This window comes from Erinaceus europaeus, chromosome 13 (assembly GCF_950295315.1).
Source record: "Erinaceus europaeus chromosome 13, mEriEur2.1, whole genome shotgun sequence".
NCBI classification, from domain to species: Eukaryota; Metazoa; Chordata; class Mammalia; order Eulipotyphla; family Erinaceidae; genus Erinaceus; species Erinaceus europaeus.
The window spans coordinates 38,713,078-38,731,228 of record NC_080174.1 but is presented as its reverse complement, the minus strand read 5'-3'; the positions used below and the strand labels follow the sequence as shown (position 1 = coordinate 38,731,228).

The 18,151-nt window shown below is 45.3% G+C and overlaps 1 protein-coding gene across 2 annotated transcripts in view; it reads left to right on the top strand.

Moving 5' to 3' along the window:
* MYOM3 (myomesin 3) overlaps window positions 1-15,253 on the top strand; it is a 60,336-nt gene extending 45,083 nt beyond the window's left edge. For both annotated transcript variants that reach the window (XM_007522625.2, XM_060205543.1), the window contains 12 exons: window positions 1,113-1,257; window positions 1,416-1,475; window positions 2,194-2,261; window positions 3,267-3,377; window positions 6,295-6,382; window positions 6,932-6,970; window positions 7,227-7,335; window positions 9,004-9,167; window positions 9,834-9,870; window positions 10,041-10,063; window positions 11,955-12,010; window positions 13,648-15,253. In XM_007522625.2, coding sequence (XP_007522687.1) covers window positions 1,113-1,257; window positions 1,416-1,475; window positions 2,194-2,261; window positions 3,267-3,377; window positions 6,295-6,382; window positions 6,932-6,970; window positions 7,227-7,335; window positions 9,004-9,167; window positions 9,834-9,870; window positions 10,041-10,063; window positions 11,955-12,010; window positions 13,648-13,911 — 1,164 coding nt within the window. In that variant the 3' untranslated portion in view covers window positions 13,912-15,253. The remainder of the gene's footprint in view (window positions 1-1,112; window positions 1,258-1,415; window positions 1,476-2,193; window positions 2,262-3,266; window positions 3,378-6,294; window positions 6,383-6,931; window positions 6,971-7,226; window positions 7,336-9,003; window positions 9,168-9,833; window positions 9,871-10,040; window positions 10,064-11,954; window positions 12,011-13,647) is intronic.
* The last annotated feature ends 2,898 nt before the right edge of the window (window positions 15,254-18,151 follow it).

Genomic DNA, 18,151 nt, shown 5'->3' with positions numbered 1-18,151 from the left:
CAAATCTTATATATAAATAAAGCCAGAAGGTGTAACGTCCTAAATGTGAAAAAGTTTTCATAACTATAAAAATATTAGAATATAAATGAGTATTGATTCTGGTTAGCAACTAAGTAGCTAATTTTATATTCAACAATGTCCTTAAAAAAAAGCCATTCTTTTATTTTAGTGAGAGAGAGTTACAGAGAGAAAGACACAAAGAGAGAGGGACCAGAACATTGTTCAGCTCTGTCTTATAGTGATGCTGAGGATTGAACCTGAGACCTCTAAATCTCAGGAATTAAAGTCTTTTTGTATCATCAATATGCTATTCCCCCACCATTTATATTATTGTTACATTTTATGGAGACTTTTATATGAAATTGTAAAATGGGAGCAGGTGATGGCACACCCAGTTAAGTACACATATCACCATGTGCAAGGACCCAGGTTCAAGCCCCCGCTTCCCACCCGCGGGGGGAATGCTTCATGGGCAGTGAAATGGGTCTGAAGGTGTCTATCTCTGTCCTGTCAAAGAAAAATAGAAATTAAAAAAAAAATGAAAAATGGTCCCAGGGGGTGGGTGCATATTGCAGGCAACAAACCCCAGAGATGACCTGGATGGCAATAAATAAATATAAATTAAATTGTAAAAGAAATAAATATATATATATACATATACAATGTGATAATGTGGTGGGATGAGTTTTTTGTTATTGTTGTTTTATTTATTTTGTTTATGTTTTTTAGATTAGTTTATCCTTATAGGAGATAGAGTTGAGAGAGAGAAAGAGAAGTCAGAACATCACTTTGGTACATCCTACCAGGAGGCATTTGTAGCACTCTATCAGCTAAGTTATTCCCCTAACCACATGGTTTATTATTAATTACAATTAATGCAAACACCCAAAACTTTTCCTATGTCCTCGAGGTTCTGAGGAGTTCCCAGGGACCGGCCATTAGGGGAGTCCCAGTCTACATAAGCAAAAGAACATTATACAGTCTCTGAAAGCATCTAACTCTCTACATATTATCCCCCAACAATCCAACTACACCCAGTCTGTACCCCATGACAAAAAGCTCCTGTGATAACACAAACACAGAAAAGACTTCCAGGGTTTTTTCCTCTCTAGGACCGCAGAATCAATTTTGACCGAGAGAAAGGCCTAGTAGAAGTGATCATTCAGGTCTTGACTGAGGATGACAAAGGGTCGTACACAGCTCAACTCCAAGACGGAAAAGCCAAAAACCAGATCACCCTGGCGCTGGTGGATGACGGTCAGCCTACCCTGCCCGCCCCACCCTGGCCTCAGCCCTTAGCTCTTGGGTTTGCTGGCCTATTCCTTGTCTACTATCCCCTGGTGACCACCCTCTGGACCTGGGAGATTCTGTATTCATGCCCCTCTCCCCTCCCCCGCCACCCTGTGTGTTCACAGATTTTGACAGACTTCTGAGGAAGGCAGATGCTAAGAGAAGAGACTGGAAGAGAAAGCAGGGTAAGGACTGCTAGGGGGAGTTCAAAAGTTTCAGTCACAGGAGTCAGGCTGTAGCGCAGCGGGTTAAGCGCAGGTGGCGCAAAGCACAAGGACCGGCATAAGGATCCCGGTTCGAACCCCAGCTCCCCACCTGCAGGGGAGTCGCTTCACAGGCGGTGAAGCAGGTCTGCAGGTGTCTTTCTCTCCTCCTCTCTGTCTTCCCCTCCTCTCTCCATTTCTCTCTGTCCTATCCAACAACGACAATAAAAGCAACAAGGACAACAAAAGGGAATAAATAAATTAAATAAATATTTTTTAAAAAATTTAAAAAAAAAGTTTCAGTCACTAGACCAGGCAAGGATCAGAAACGGAGGCCACTGGACAGGATGGAAATATCATTTAGGGCAGAAGCCTCCGAGGAGGACTACTGAAATGCAATCCAGTTCTGTCCCGGTGCCTGAAGGGAACAGCAGCACTTGCCCACCCCTGAAAATGTGCACCATACACTCCCATTTTGCACCATAGACTCCTGCCTGCCTCACTTAACCTGATAGGGGCAGAATCTAGCCGATGAGGGCTGGGAAGACAGCATGATTATTATGCAAATTACTTTCTGCCTGAGGCTCTGATAAGTGGTTAGCTGTCCTCTCCCCACTTGGTTTCCTCTATCTCACCACCAGAGGGCGCCCCGATTGAGCCTAGCACCTGATTCTTGGTCACGTTTGTTTTGCCCTCACAGGTCCCTACTTTGAGGAGTTCTTGCGATGGAAGATCACAGAGGACTGCCAAGTGCTGCTGACATGCAAGGCAAGTTCTGCACTCCCTCCCAACTCCAGCCTCAGGACTCAGTGGCTTGTCCCCAAAGGGTGGCTTTTCTTGCCCCACTCTCCAAATTTTATTCCCTGTCCCTGGTTGAGCCTATACCTGAGAAGTACTCCCTGGGAGAGCACCTAGCAGGAGAACAGTCACCCTACAATGTCCCTGGAGCAGAATTAGCTGAGTTGGGTCTGTGGTAAACTAGATCTCCCAGCTGCTCCCTGAAGAGTTCTGCGGAACCAAGGATTCTAGGAACAGGTAAGGAATCTCTGAAGGAGAGTTCCTAGTGCATTATTTTATCTGCCTCATTGTCGTTTGTGAGATTAATATTACTGTCCCCACTGTATGGGCAAGAAAGCAAATGGAAAAATAGCTGAGGTCACATGGCGGAGGGGGGAGTGGAGGTGGGAAGAAATCACCATCAGAGATAGTGTCTAGTGCCTAGACATGGAATCTTTCGTAACTCCAAAGGCTAACGCCCCTCCCTTCTCAACAACCTGAAGACTCCTTGGCTATCTAAGGAAGGGCAGGGTGGGAGAGCCTGCTCTCCCAGAAGTGTAATTATTCAGCAAATGCAGAGCACATCTGTGTGCCAGATACTCTGCAGGCTGCTGGACACTCCTGGATGAAGAAGTGGTTTCTTTACATCTCTAGGATTAACCATGATGGAGGGGGGGGGTGAGTCTAGGTGCCTCAGGGAAGGCTTCCTGGGGGATGTGACTTTGAGCTTGAATTTTTAAGATGCAGGACATTTACAAGGGAAAATAGGGGTCAGGAAGAGCTCAAGAGGTAAAGGTAACATCACTGGCAAAAGCTCAGAGTCCAAAAGTCAGCAGTACAAGCTGGTCTAAGGAAGGAGCTAACTGAGACCTGGCCTGAGAATGTGTTCCATGAAGGGAGCAGGAGAAAGAAGAGAAGAAGGAAATCTTATGAGATTGAGTTTTCACTTAAAAAGAGAAAGCCTGATGAAGTCTCCTATTCCCCCACCTTCCTCAGGTGACCAACACCAAGAAGGAAACCCTGTTTCAGTGGTTCTTCCAGAAGAACGAGCTGCCAGATGGCCAGTACGACACCCAGACTGGAGCAGGGCTTTTCTGCATTGAAGAAGTAAGGGCAGCTCATACCCTCCAAGTGGTGTCCAGGACACCTGCTGGGAGTCAGGGGCAGGCTTGCATCTGGGTGGAGAGCAGGGAAGATCACCTGAGACACAAGAGTCTAGGGAGCAATTAAAATGATCAGTGATGGGGATCAATAATTTCTACTTCCTGCAATTTTCCCAGAGCACTGCTCAACACCATAAAGTGGTGCTGGGCATTGAACCTGGGACCTTTGTTGCCTTAGGCATAAAAGTCTTTTGCGTAATCATTAGTCTATCACCTCAGCCCTCCTGCAGTTATTTTCAAATCAAGATTAAAAAGTTAAATACCATGGGGGTTAAGTAAAGACAGAATTAGCATTCTTTGTTTAATTATAAATCCTTTAAAAAAAACATTTTTATTAGTTATTTACCTGTGTTACACAAAATTATAAGATTTCAGGAATATATTCATACCCATAAATAGTACTTGTAAATCCCTATGCCTTCGCTTTTTATTCTAATTAGCAAAATCACCTCCAGTTCCATGTATTTTATTCCAAATGATATGATCTCATCTTTTTTGACTGTAGAGAAATATAGATAGGTAGACAGATGTTGTTTTCGACGGGTTAGGTTGTTTTCGCCGGGCTGGCTTCACAGGCAGGTAACAGACGACCAGGGACTCATAGTTGAGCTGTAGGCAGTATCTCTTTATTCATGCAGGACGCAGCACAATCTAAGACGAGCTAAGTTAAACTCAAAGTACAGTACAGTACTCTAAAACTCACAATGCTGTCTTTAAATATACTTCCCAAGTAGGGTGGAAACAAGATGTGACGACGTAGAGAGGGTGGAGAGAAAAGTGACTGGTGAAAATCAGAGTGTGACAAAGAGGGGATCAGGGTGTGACAAGGAGGGGGGGTGGAGCAAAAGCATATCATGAAACAGTGGGGATTGAACCAATGCCCTGGAGGGAGGTGCTTGTTAACAGCAGTTATATAAATAGAATAGTGTTAAGCAGGGGGGATTTAAACCAAATGAAACAGAAGGGGTCTCATGCATACCAACAGACAGACAGACAGGCAGATAGATATCACACTACTTTGTTAGCCAGTCATCTGTTGTTGGGCATTTAGGTTGTTTCCATACGCTAGCTATTGTAAATGGCAGCTGTGAACTTTGGGGTGCATGTATTCTTTGTATTAGTGTTTCCAAGTCCTTTGAGTATATTCCTGAGAGCAGTGTTGATATAAGATATTTCCATGTCTATTTTATCCTCCAAACTCTTTTCCACAAGGACTACACTAGTTAACATCCCCACCAGTGGTGTACCAGAGTTTCTTTTTCTCCACATCCTTCCCAAGATTTGTCTTTCCCTATTTTGTTCATGTTGGAGGACTAGTACTCTTAATTTTCCCTTGTGTGTTGGCTCCAGTCCTTCCCTGTGACATACTGTATGGCTTTGGGCTAGTCAATGTCCTCTTCTGGCTACCTGTGTCCTTGGTGTGGAACTTTCTGGCTTCCAAATCTCCTCTGTTCTTACAGTAACTATAGCACATAGCCAGGGCAAGGATTACGCCACATTTTACAGAGGGGAAAACTCACGCTCTGAAGGTTTGAATACAAATACACAAGAGGACTGGGCTGTGGTATACCTTGTTGAGTGCGCACATTGCAATACACAAAGACCCAGGTTCAAGCTCCCAGTCCCCACCTACAGAGGGAAAGCTTCGCTAGTAGTGAAATAGGGCTATAGGGCTCTCTTGCTCCCTTCCTCCTTCCCCCTCTCAATTTCTCCCTTTCCTCTCTCAATTTCTCTCTGTCTCTATCCAAAATAAATAAATAAATTTTAAAAATGAAATATTTAAAAATAAACTATGAAATGAATTAAAAAGCAAAACAAAGACACAAGGCTGGGGAAGGGAGGATCAGAAGTCATTCTAATCACTCTCCCTGGAGTTTGACTGAAGTGGAGCCTTCAGTAGGAGAGAAGGGAGGGATGAAAAAGAGGGCTACCGGAGTTCAGTCCTTGATTTCCCAGGTTAAAAGCTGCCTCTCCCTTTAATCCTGTTTCAAAATACTCACTAAGTAGTGGTGGGTAGGGTATGATAGGATGTCAAGGAGAAAGGCAGGCAAATTTTCTCCTGGAGTCCTGAGGAAAATGATGTATGAGGAGCTCTGAGCTCTGGATCTGGCTTTCAAAGCAGTCTGAGTTCTTGCTTTCCTGAGTGGGTTAGTGCAGGCTTGGGTTGACAAGTATGTGCTGGAAAGGATCTCATAACTACCACTACAGCACACACACACCCCACCCCAGCAAAGGAAAGCACATTTCCTACTAGAAAAGGGAAGAGGGGCTCCTCCATGCAGGGCACCTCCACGAAGCAGGATGCCACCCACACTCCCAAGCTGAGCAAGGAGTGCTGTCTGCCCTCTGCCTCGAACTGAAATGTGGAGCGTATTTCTGTCCTCATCTTCCCACACCCCACCCCAGGCTCCCAACAAGCTTTGAGACTCTGGAGTTCTCCTTCTGATAAGGTGAACCCCTCCCCCCCAAAAAAATATATCACCTGAAGTCACATAGAGAATTAAGAGCAGCTTAGCCCAATTTGCTGTCCTTCATTTCTTCTGAAACTCATGCCAGGGGCTTGGAGACCCTGGGTCAAGTGCTTGGCACCACACTAGGGCACCATACAAAGGGGAAACTCTGAGAGTGATGGAGCAATGCTGTTATGTCTCTTACTTCTGTATCTCTGTTACTCTCTCATTCCTCTGTCACCCCTCCATCTCTCTCTATTTGATATGGGGAAAGGAATAGAATCCACTGGGAGCCATGGGATTTCACAGACACAGAAAACCCTAGAAGCAAAAAAAAAAAAAAAAAAAAAAGTTTTTAATTTTTTAAATGAAACCCATACCAATACCACTTCACCTTACCTTTCTTTCCAGATGTCCAAAGAAGACCAGGGAGTTTACCGAGCAGTGGTCTCTGATGATAGAGGGGAGGATGACACTATTCTCGACCTCACAGGTGAAGGTAGGAACTGCTGGTGTTAGAAGTACAAGGAACAGAAGGATAGGCCTGGGATGGGTGTGCTGAACCAAGAGAATGGTGTAACCTGTGGGCTTGAGTTTATAGGTCCCCATGTCACTTGGGGCAACTGAGGCATAAACCTGCCTGAGGCTGCACAGTCAGTCAGTGCAAGAGCCCTGGTCGGTGATCTTGATGCTCCTGTTCACTGCACCACAGCATAGTGAGCTGGGGCTGCACGACCAAAGTCTGACTTCATGCCTTCAGCCCCTCTAACATACACACACATCCTACAGAGGACCACAGGCTCCTCAGCAACTGGTTGGTTCCACCTGCTGGAACTTGTCAGGCCCATGTGCCCTCCATCCATGACACCACATGGCTCCATCAGTCACTGGGTACTCCAGATCCTATGCTCCCCTCACAGGAGTCATCCTGTGCCCTTCCCAAAGATACTCACAAGCTCTGCCTTTTCCAAGGGTGCCCCCTCCCCACTCCTGCCATGCCCCTTATGGAGCCCTACATCAGCTGACCATTCTCCTTGTCTCCCTCTAGCCTTGGATGCCATCTTCACTGAGCTGGGCAGGATTAGTGGTAAGCAAGTCCCCCTCTTAGCCCACTTGAACCCTGATGTCAAATAGTCTCCCCAGGACCTCCACCCAGGCTTGGCTACCAGTGGTGGGTTTAATTTTAAATGCCCAACGACTGGGGGAGAAGATTTTGCTGCTTCACAACACTTCATCCCCACTCCCCATCTCACCCTGCATAGAGCAGGGCAAAGGGGCTCCCCCTAAAATGTGCTGCTCAGTGAGCTGTGGGGAAGACTCACCCTTTTCCTATGCCTCTCCAGCCCTCTCTGCAACCCCACTGAAAATCCAGGGAACCGAGGAGGGAATACGGATCTTCAGCAAAGTCAAGTACTTCAACGTGGAGTACATGAAAACCACCTGGTTTCATAAGTGAGTTGATCTTACCCTGAAGCCTGCCCCAGAGCTTGGTCTCTTGAGATGGGCAGGAATGGGGTCCCCCACTGACCCTGCTACCCACAGAGTCAGTGGGGTACAGGGAACAAGTGTCAGAGGTGGGGAAGGAAGATTCCCTTGGGAAGGTGGGGTCTCTGATGGCAGCACTATTTTTCCAGAATATTCATGACTATGGAAGGATCATTGTCTTAATAGCATCTAGGAATTGCAGAAGGGAAAGAGGCGAGGACAAGGAAAAATCAGAAGATGCAGTGGATTGTGGGCCTCTGGAGACTTAGCAAACTACTTGAGATAGTCAGAGTGAAGAAAAAAATAGTGCAGAAGAAGAGGGTAGTAGTGAAGGAGAGTGACAGTTAACTCAGGACCAGGGCTTGAAGGCACAATAGGTAAAATATCAGAGACTTAGCAGCTGGGGGCTGAGTGACTTCAGATGGTTTGAAAGCAGAATTATCTCAGTGTTTCTTGACATTTGCACACCTCACCCTCGAGAAGCAGATATGACTGCACCCAGTCTGTAGAGAAGGTTAGGTCAAGTTTGTCAAATGAGTGAGAGCAAGTGGAATTTCAGGACAGCAGCGCTCTTTCCCTAGCCAAAGTTTCTGAGTAGTGTGACTGTTTTCAGAGATGTCACTTTTATTACAGCTCACTGAGAACATAGGCCAGGTGTTTCCAAAAATAAAATTTAAGTAAAGAAACAAAAGTTTGTTTTATTTTTTTTATTATGAGAGAGTAACAGACCAGAGTACTATTCAACCATTTTATGCTGTGCTGAGAATCAAACCCAGGGTCTCATAGATGCAAGAGATGCATTGCACTCTACTGTTGGGTCACTTCCTAGATCTTTTTTAAAGATTTATTTTGATTTATTTATTTATTAACAAGAGGGAGAGGTAGAGCAAGAAATAACCATAACATCAATCTGGTGTATGGCAATCTGCCATCAAATTTGGGACCTCCTACTTGAAGATTCAATCCTTTACCTATTGAGCCACCTCCTGTGTCACACCTTCATGTGGTTCCTAATGGCTGGGAGGGTTTAGGGTGAGAATAATGATGTGAAGCTGGAACTCCTAGAGATGGAGGAGGTGGAGGTCACCAAACATGAAATACTGTGACCTCAAAGTCCCAAGTGCAAGACATATCACAAGTACCAACTCAGCACTGGCCTATAGAAAATACACCCCAAGATCTGATGAATGAATGAATAAATGAAGAGTGGATGGGTGGATGGATGGATGGATGGATGGATGGATGGATGGATGGAGAATAATATTCACAGGGGGCTGGGAAGATAGTATAATGGTTATGCAAAAAGACTTTCATGCCTGAGGCACCAAAGGTCCCAAATTCAATCCCCAGCACCACCATAAACCAGAGCTGAGCAGTACTTTAGTCTCTCTCTCTTCATGTAGACCTTTCTCTCTGTATCTTTCTTATTAAAGCAAATAAAATAAAATAAAATACAGCGAGAGAATGATATTCACACATATTCAGGGCCTATCTCCTCGATGGTCACCACCTTCAGCCCATGGATCTGGAACCAAAACCCCAGGAGAGGACTTTGAGGTAGGGGTTGCCAGTGGACTGTGGGCAGGTAGCCTATCTGGGGCAGCAGTGCTCACCATTTCTTTGTCTCATATTCAGAGAGAAACGCCTGGAGACTGGTGATCGGGTGAGGGCTGGCACCACCTTGAATGAGATCTGGCTCCACATTCTGGACCCCAAAGATTCGGACAAGGGCAAATACATCCTGGAGATAGCTGCTGGGAACAAAGTCCAGCAGCTCTCTGCAGATCTTTCAGGACAAGGTGAGCCACCCTTCTCTCTGGATATCTCACAGTCTTCTTTGGAAGAAAGCTGGGGCTGATAAAATAGCTCTCTTGGATAGTGTGCTGTTTTGCCATGTGCATGACCCAGGTTCAAGTCTGGCCCTTACCTCATTGGAGGAAGCTTTAGTTCTATGGTTTCTTTCATTCTCTTTCTCTGCCACTGTCTCTATCCAAATTAAAAAAAAATTAGGGGCCCAGCAATGGCACACTGGGTTAAGCATACATGGTATGAAGTGCAAGGACCCACACAAGCATCCCAGTTCGAGCCCCTGGCTTCCTGCCTGCAGGGAAGTCGCTTCACAAGCAGTGAAGCATGTCTGTGGGTGTAGCTCTGTCTCTCTCCCTCTCTATCCTCCCTCCCCTCTCAATTTCTCTCTGTCCTATCCAGGAAAAGTGAAAAATAGTCTCCAGGAGTAGTGGATTCATAGTGCTGGCACCAAGTTCCAGCGATAATCCTAGAGGCAAAAATAATAATAATAATAATAATAAAAATGAAGACAACCACCTTCCCACCCAGTCCCACCATTGCCCCCAGGGAAATACTGGAGTTGGACTCTGCCCTAGGTTAGTCCTAATCTCTATACCCACCATTCATGAGCCAGATAACCTAACACTGGTCTTCTTCCCCCTTTTCCTTTCTCACAGCTTTTGACGATGCCATGGCCGAGCACCAGAGACTGAAGTAAGTGTTCTCTCATTTCTCAGTGTGAATCCTGGGCCCCTCTCACAGTGTGCATGGGACCCCTCCTGGGAGCCTGGCTAATTCCACCTTGCCTGCGTGATATCACCCCTCACTCTGCCCTGTCTTTAACAAGTGGAGTCCCAAGTCTTTTCCCTCTTTCTGTCTTTCAGAGCTGCAGCCATCATCGAGAAGAGTGAGTGTACCTACGTTTCTGTTGCTTTTATATCTGGGTTTGAAGTGGCTCCCCAGGAGCTCACATCTTGGAGCAAGCTATGGAAACCCTGGCTCCCCACTAGCCTCTGTGTGATTCTGGGCTGTCACAGAGCTGTGGGGAAATGTGTAGTGGCAGGATGAAGACAGATAACATCGGCAGAGAGGAGTTGGGGAGGAGACAGCTTTAAAGCTGAAATTGGTTCTGTTGAGACTTCAGTTAATCCAGATTGCCCATCCAGGACCCTCAGAGAAGTATACTCATCATATATGGTTCTTTGGGAATGGAATCAAGAGGCATGGGGGTGGGGCCTCAGGCAGTGGTGCCCCTGGATTCAAGCCTCTGGTCCCACCTGTAGGAGGGAAGCTTCACAAGCACTAAAGCAATGCTGCAGCTCTCTCTCTCTCTCTCTCTCTCTCCCCTTTTCCTCTCAATTTCTATCTTATCGAAAAGAAGAGAAAAGAAAAAGAGAGAAAATGGTCATCAGGAGTGGCAGATTCATTATGTAGGCACCTATCCCCAGGGATAGCCCTGGTGTCGAAAAAGAAAGAAAGAAAGAAAGAGGAGAGGAGAGGAGAGGAGAGGAGAGGAGAGGAGAGGAGAGGAGAGGAGAGGAGAGGAGAGGAGAGGAGAGGAAAGGAAAGGAAAGGAAAGGAAAGGGAAGACAGGCACAGGACGGGAATTATTTCATCTACCTGTGAAAGATCTGGACGCATTGGAGTGAGGATACAGCATAATGGTTATGCAAAAAACTCATGCCTGAGGCTCTAAAGTCCCAGGTTCAATCCCCAGCATCACCATAATCCAAAACTGAGCAGTGCTTGGTATCTCTCTCTTTCTGTATGATGATGATGATGATGATGATGATGATGATGATGATGATGATGATGATGATGATGAAGAGGAGGAAAAGAGGATCTGGAGGCATCTACCTACAGCAGCAGCATCCACCTCTGGGCCCTTACTTTCCCAACTAGGCCCTGCTCCTCTAATGCCCACTGAACCATCTCTTCTGGCTTTCTGCCCACCCTTGGTATTGCAGCTAGTATCTGTGCTGCCCACCTCTCTCTTCCTCTGGTCCAAATTGCAGCATAAGAAGTAGACTGAACCTCTACTTAGAGACTTATAACCACAGTGCACCCACAGTGGCACCAGGTCCCCTTCTTGAACAGAATCAGAGTGTCCCAAAACCTTTCACCCCACATTTCCTGTCCCCCACCGTCTACCCATTCCCTTAGCTGATTCATCAATCCTGTGTGTGCACTCTGCCATTTTCAGAACTCTGAGCAATTTCATTTACCTTCTCTCCTAATCCCTTGAAGGGAAGGAAGGGTACTTGTCACCTCTAGTCTTGACAATGACATCATATCAATGACAGAAACAAAAGGTGTCCCTCATCTGTCTATGATGCCAAAGAAATAACTAATGCAAATTTGAAGACTTCCACTCAAAATGATGAAAACAAAAAAGAAAAGAAAAGAAAAGGCAATGATTAAAAATGGCCCTTAATTTAGGATCATCAAAATAGCTCATCATCTGGGAGGGTGCCTGCTTTATCATTTGATGACCTGAATTCAAGTACACCATATGGGAGTACTATGGCACTGGGGGAAGCTTTGGTGCTGTGGTCTCCCCCACCCCATCCACTTTCTCTTTCTCTCTCCATATATATATATATATATATATATATATATATATATATATATATATATATATATATATATCTTTAAGCAAGAAGAAAGCATCCTGGAGTAGTAAAGCCGCAAGCATGACAAATAATAATTAATAAATAAACATGAATTCTGAAACCTGCTTCTGAGAAGCAGCCTGTAGGAGGACACTCATCCCTACGGGTCACATCTCTCTCTTCCAGATCGTGCCAAAGTGGTGAGGGGCCTGCCAGATGTGGCCACAATCATGGAAGATAAGGTACTATCCATCCCCAGCACTCAGCTAGCGGCCCCCGGCTATTCGCTTGCTCTCTCTCTCTCTCTCTCTCTTTCTCCAAACCTGGTGTCAGACCCAGGGGCTACTCATCCAGCTCCATTTCCATCTCTCCAAGTGGCCCTGAGCTTCCTGAACTTCAGTTTCCACAGAAGTTCAACAAGATGACTCCTCAAAGTCCTTTCAGAACTGAAAGTATACAGATCTTTTTAAAAGTTTTTTATTATCTTTATTGGATAGAGACAGCCAAAAATCAAGAGGGAAGGAGGAGAATAGAGAGAGTGAGAGACAGGGAGTCACCTGCAGTCCTACTTCACCACTCACAGAGCTTTCCCCCTGCAGGTGGAAACTGGGGGCTTGAACCTGTGTCCTTGAGCATTGTAACATGTGCACTCAACCATGTTTGCCACCACCCAGCCCTAGAGTACACAAATCTTATTCTAGAAAATTTAGCTGATACTTGTATGGTGCCTACTCTATTCCATATTATTACATATTTTAACTCACTTAACTATTAAGGAAACTTAATGAAATAGGGTGTTAGTACTACTCATACTTTATAGCCAAGGCCTAGAACTTGAGTACTTAGCTAAGGTCACACAGCTTGAAGGAGATCAGAGATTCAGATTCTGGGGAGTCGGGCTGTAGCGCAGTGGGTTAAGCGCAGGTGGCGCAAAGCACAAGGACCGGCATAAGGATCCCGGTTCGAACCCCGGCTCCCCACCTGCAGGGGAGTCGCTTCACAGGCGGTGAAGCAGGTCTGCAGGTGTCTATCTTTCTCTCCTCCTCTCTGTCTTCCCCTCCTCTCTCCATTTCTCTCTGTCCTATCCAACAATGATGACAACAACAATAATAACTACAACAATAAAACAAGGGCAACAAAAGGGAATAAATAAATAAAATATTAAAAAAAAAAAGAAAAGAGATTCAGATTCTGATAATTGACCATTGCATTACAGTACCCTGTGTTAGAACTTGTTCAAGAATTTTCAACCCATAAATCTTCATCTAAAACAACATTTGAATAGTAAACCCCAAATGACAGGCACACAGTAGAAAACAATAAAACAAAAGTTCAGGCCATACCAAGACAGATTATTGCTGGAGAAATCATGATCTGAAATTCTGACTAGTATTTCCATAGAAAAGCTGAAGGGATCAGGAGTGGGTGATGCACATTACAGTGCACAAGGACCCAGGTTCAAGCCCACAGACCCCACCTGCAGGGGAAAAGCTTCATGAGTGAGTGGTGAAGCAATGCTGCAGGTCTCTCTGTCTCTCTCTCTCCCTGTCTCCATCCTTCCCTCCTCCCCCTCCCCCTCCCTCCTTCCCTCCCTCTTTCTCCCTCTCTCCCCACCCTTTCCTCTCAATTTCTCTTTGTCTCTATCCAAAAATAAATAAAATATATTTTTAAAAGCTGAAGGGGGAGGAAGAAGTATTAAAATAAATTATCTTTCTCTTTAATACATCCATTTATGAGTCACAATAAGAACACACATAAATAATTGTATCACAAGGAGCAACTTGTTGAGTTCTGGGAACTCTCTGGGGCTGTGAAGGTAAATTCCAAGGACTATTACAAGGAGGTTCCCTGCATGTTCCCTGCCTGCCTTTTCAAACAGACCCTGTGCCTTACCTGTGTCATCTCGGGAGACCCGGCCCCTGAAATCTCTTGGCTGAAGAATGACCAGCCCGTCACCTTCCTTGACCGATACCACATGGAGGTGAAAGGAACAGAGGTTACTATCACCATCGAGAAGGTCAATGTGGAAGACAGTGGACGATATGGGGTCTTTGTCAAGAACAAGTATGGCTCTGAGACAGGCCAGGTCACTATCGGGGTGTTCAAGCATGGGGAAGAACCCCAGGAAATGAAGAAGATGTGAAGGGTGAATTCAGGCCCTGCCTGAAGTCTAGACTGCCTGGACTGGGAGGGTCAACTAGGGGTCACAGCCTATCACAGAGGGGAAAGAACCTGTGGAAATCAGAACACAGAGGTAAGGCTAGAGTGGACACACAAAAATGGAGGAGCAGGGACCTTGGCTGGGGTGCTGAGAGGCCTCCAGGACAACAGGACCCATGAAGTACTTGAAACTGGAAACTTCCCACAAGGCTGTTCAACTCTAAACTTGCTGTGAGCCTTTCTCATCTGTCAAATAGGAATGCTTATTCCTAGGAATTGTTTATGAAACCCCTTTATAGCCATATACCAGTTTCTTTTTTTCTCTTTCTTTCTTTTTCTTCCTCTCTATCTCTCATACAGCCAGGGCCTTGAGCATGTGCAGCTTCCCCACTCCCAGGCTACGTTTTCATTAAGAGAGAATTAGGGCTGAGAGACACCACAACATCAGAGTTTCCTCCAAAGTCATAGCACTCACAGGTGGAACTCAAGCCTGGGCTTTGCACATGCAAGAAACCTTTGACAATATTCAAATGCTTGGTTTCCACAGCAGCACAACTGGGGGTGCCTACTGGCATTGACTAGGAAGAGGCCAGAGATGCTGCTAAACACCACAGCTCCCCACCACACATAATGATCAATTCCCAAATGTTAACAATGCTGCAATTGATGAACTCTGCCACAAACTGACAAAGTACCATGTCCTTCTCTTAGGATATTATATATTTGAACCACTAAGTTTAGCAAACACTCATTTAAAGTCTAGCATACAGCAGGCTGAGGATGGCACTGGGAACACAATGGTAAATATTACCCAACCTCCCCAAAATATGTAGCCCCCTCAACTTTCAAGGAGGTCTCAGTCCAGTAGGAGAGAGACTAACCTGGATGAAAATTATTCTAGGTGATAAGGATGGCAAAACACATCCCAAGAAAGTGCCACAAGTGATTAGAGAAGAGAGACAGATGTTTGGTCTAGTTGAAGAGAGTAGGCTTTAAAACCCCTTTGCAAATGAACTAGCAGAATTGGTATTGGCCTCTGAGAGGTGAATTAGGCTTGGCAGTGGTCATGGGAAGAAGGCATTCAGGTGCAGGGCATGGTAACAGCAAAGGAAAGAGGATGGGCTGGTGCTGCCTGGGCAGCCTTGGGCCAGGCTGGAGAGTGGGGTGGATCTTCAGGACCCCTTCTAACACAGGAGCCTCTGCTAGCATGACAGATATTGCTTGATCTTGTTTGAAGGATCTCAGCAGAGTGGTGCTTTTCATTGTGCTTCAGTTTGCTTTCTTTCATCCTTTCTTTATTCAAATAAAATTTAGAGCGACTGATATTTAAGATGTCATCTGTAGGGAGGAGGGGCATTTTGGGGCCACAGGAAAAGATGGACAGTGTCCTGGCTGGGAATGGGGTCGAGTGCAGATCCTGCAGAAGAGCACCTCCAAGTTGGAAGCCACACATTCACTGGGCAATCTTGGCTATGCTCTTTCTTTTTCTGGGCTTCTGTGGACCCTTGCAGCTGACACTAATATTTGTGTTACTTTTCTCCTCTTATGATTATGTGATAAAGGGGGGGGGGGGAAAGATTCCACCCTCCAAACTCTACATGTGGAAAGACTTAACTGCTTTCATGTGTTAATAGAAAATGTCAAGGACTGCCTTAGAAAACACAGTATCTGTGCATGTTATCCTTAAAACCATCAGAGCCTTACATATGCTTACACATGCACTTCATCTTCACACAGAGTGCCTTCCCTCCCTCACAGGATGCCCCTCAGCAAAGAGTACAGGGAGGGAGGCAAAAGGTCACAGTGATGACAGTAACTTATGGGAACATGATGCTTAAAAGGTTAAGAAGCTTTCTCTCAGTGGTCATCAGATCAAATTTAACAGCATTGTTGGTCTTGTCTTTACAGACAAGACAGTTAAGAGTCTAACTGGTAATTTGTAGAGTCCCTAGCTCAGAAGGTGTCTGCACTGTCATTCCACCCTATGTGGAGAGCTGCACTGAAACCAGGACCCAGAGGTTCCCAGAGAAGCTGTGCAAAAGCTCTCAATAAGCACTTGTGAATCCCCAAAATAGAGAGTGAACAAATCAATGAGCAGCTGGGTAAATAGAAATTACTCCTTGACCCCATTGATCAAAAGGGTACAATTTTCTCCGTTTGAGAGGCAGAACGATGTCGGGAGCAGCAGAGAAATTTGAAACACTGCCGTTTGTCAAGAGTAAGAAACATCTATCCCAGCTGTGGCCCCAGATGGAGCATGATGAAAGCGCCCCCTTATGGTAGAAAGTGAGTTGGCACTCTAAGAATTCAAGCTAAGCATAAGGGGTTGGAGTTGCAGTAGGCTGAGGTTGGATGACAGACAAGTCGTTGGGAGCAGGAATTGGTCCCTGCTGTGCTGCATGTGGAGGATTTTTCTTTGTCCACCCCACCACCCCCACCCCCGCAGAGTCTCCAGAGCAGCATCCTTAAATAGCCTCCTGAGGACAGGTCCCCAGCGCCATGTTTACTCAGTGCCCTCTGCCCACTCCCACCTCACAAAGTTCAGACTCAACTGGTTTATTCCACTGGGGTCATGCCTAGGTTATGCCAAGAGTGCAGCAGTGAGGCTAGGAGTCCTGAGACTTTACCTTGTTCTCTCTCTCAGCTCTTCCCACTTAATCCCAATGAAATGAAATCTCAAATACTCTGGTGGAAGAAGGTAGGGGAAGCCTTGTTAAAGAATATTAAGGATATTTCTGTGTAATAAAATAAATATTCAGGGGTTCTGGGGAGATAAAATAATGGTTATGCAAAAGACTCCACTCCTGAAGCTCTAAGGCTTCATGTTCAGTCCCCAATACTACCATAAGCCAGAGAGGAGCAGTGGTCTTGTCTGTCTATCATCTATCTCTCATTAAAATAAAGTGAAATAAATATTCAGTAGGGGTAGATAGCATATTAAATATTAAATTAAATCAATATTTAGGGGGGTCAGGTGGTGGTGCACCTGGTTAAGCATACACATTACAATGCGCAAGGGCCTGGGTTCAGGCTCCTGGTCCCCACCTACAGGGGAAAAGCTTCCTGTGTGGTGAAGTACAGCTGCAGTGTCTCTTTGTCTCTTTCTCTATCTCTATTCCCCCTCCCCTCTCAATTTCTCTCTGTCTCTATCCAATAGCAAATAAATTAAAAGATTTTAATGTAAGAAAAAAATATAATAATAATGAAATATATATTTGCCCTTTGATTTGGGCTCCTGACACACAGCTCCTAAAACTTTAGAATCTTCAGGATAAGTGTCAGCTGTATGCTAAGACGACGACTTTTCATCCCCATAATGTAGGGCATTGCGAATTGCCTTGCAAACTTCCTGCATGGAATCCTGGTACCACATGAGCATGCCACAATACCAGGGTAGGTTCTGGTGCTGTGGTGTCTCTCCCTTCCTCTCCAACTTCCTAAGTGAATGGGAAAAAAGTCAAGCATTGAAGTCATGCATATATAAGGTCTCAGCTCCAGAAAGAAGGGGGGGGCAAAGGTGATTGGTGTTGAGGGGTTTTGGGTACCTTCTGCATAGGCACTGATAATCATACAGAGAAAAACACAATTAAGGGTTAGAACCATCATTCCCTAGGGCTAAAGAGATAGCATAATGGTTATACAAAAAGACACCTGAGACTCCAAGGTCCCAGGTTCAGTCCTCCACACCACCATAAGCCAGAGCTGAGCAGTAGTCTGGTAAAAACAAAAACAAAACAACTTTCATTCCTCATCCACCTCCACCTCATCCACTCATTTTCACCCCAACCTCTGCCTCATGAGAAGGGAGAGGGATTGAGTTGATCTTATCAGTCTGACCTAAGCAATGAAACTTCCATAAAAACCCTAAACCATAGGGGTTGGGGGGCTTCCAGGTGTGTAGATACATCAAGGAGGAAGGTGCTGTATGAAACAAAGTCATGAACTATACACACACACACACACACACACACACACACACATTCCTTGCTCTATGTAGCTATTCTTTGGGTCTTCTTTGTTTCCTTTATAATAAGTCGGTAAATGTAAGTAAAACATTTCCCTGAGCTTTGTGAGCCATTCTAGCAAACAACCAGATCTAAGGAGGGTGTCATGGAAACTCTTGATTTATAGTCAGTGAGTCAGAAATTCCAGTAGCAAATTAGGGACTGAGATCAGTGTCTGCAGTGAGTACAATCTCATGGTACTGAGTCCTTAAATACCTT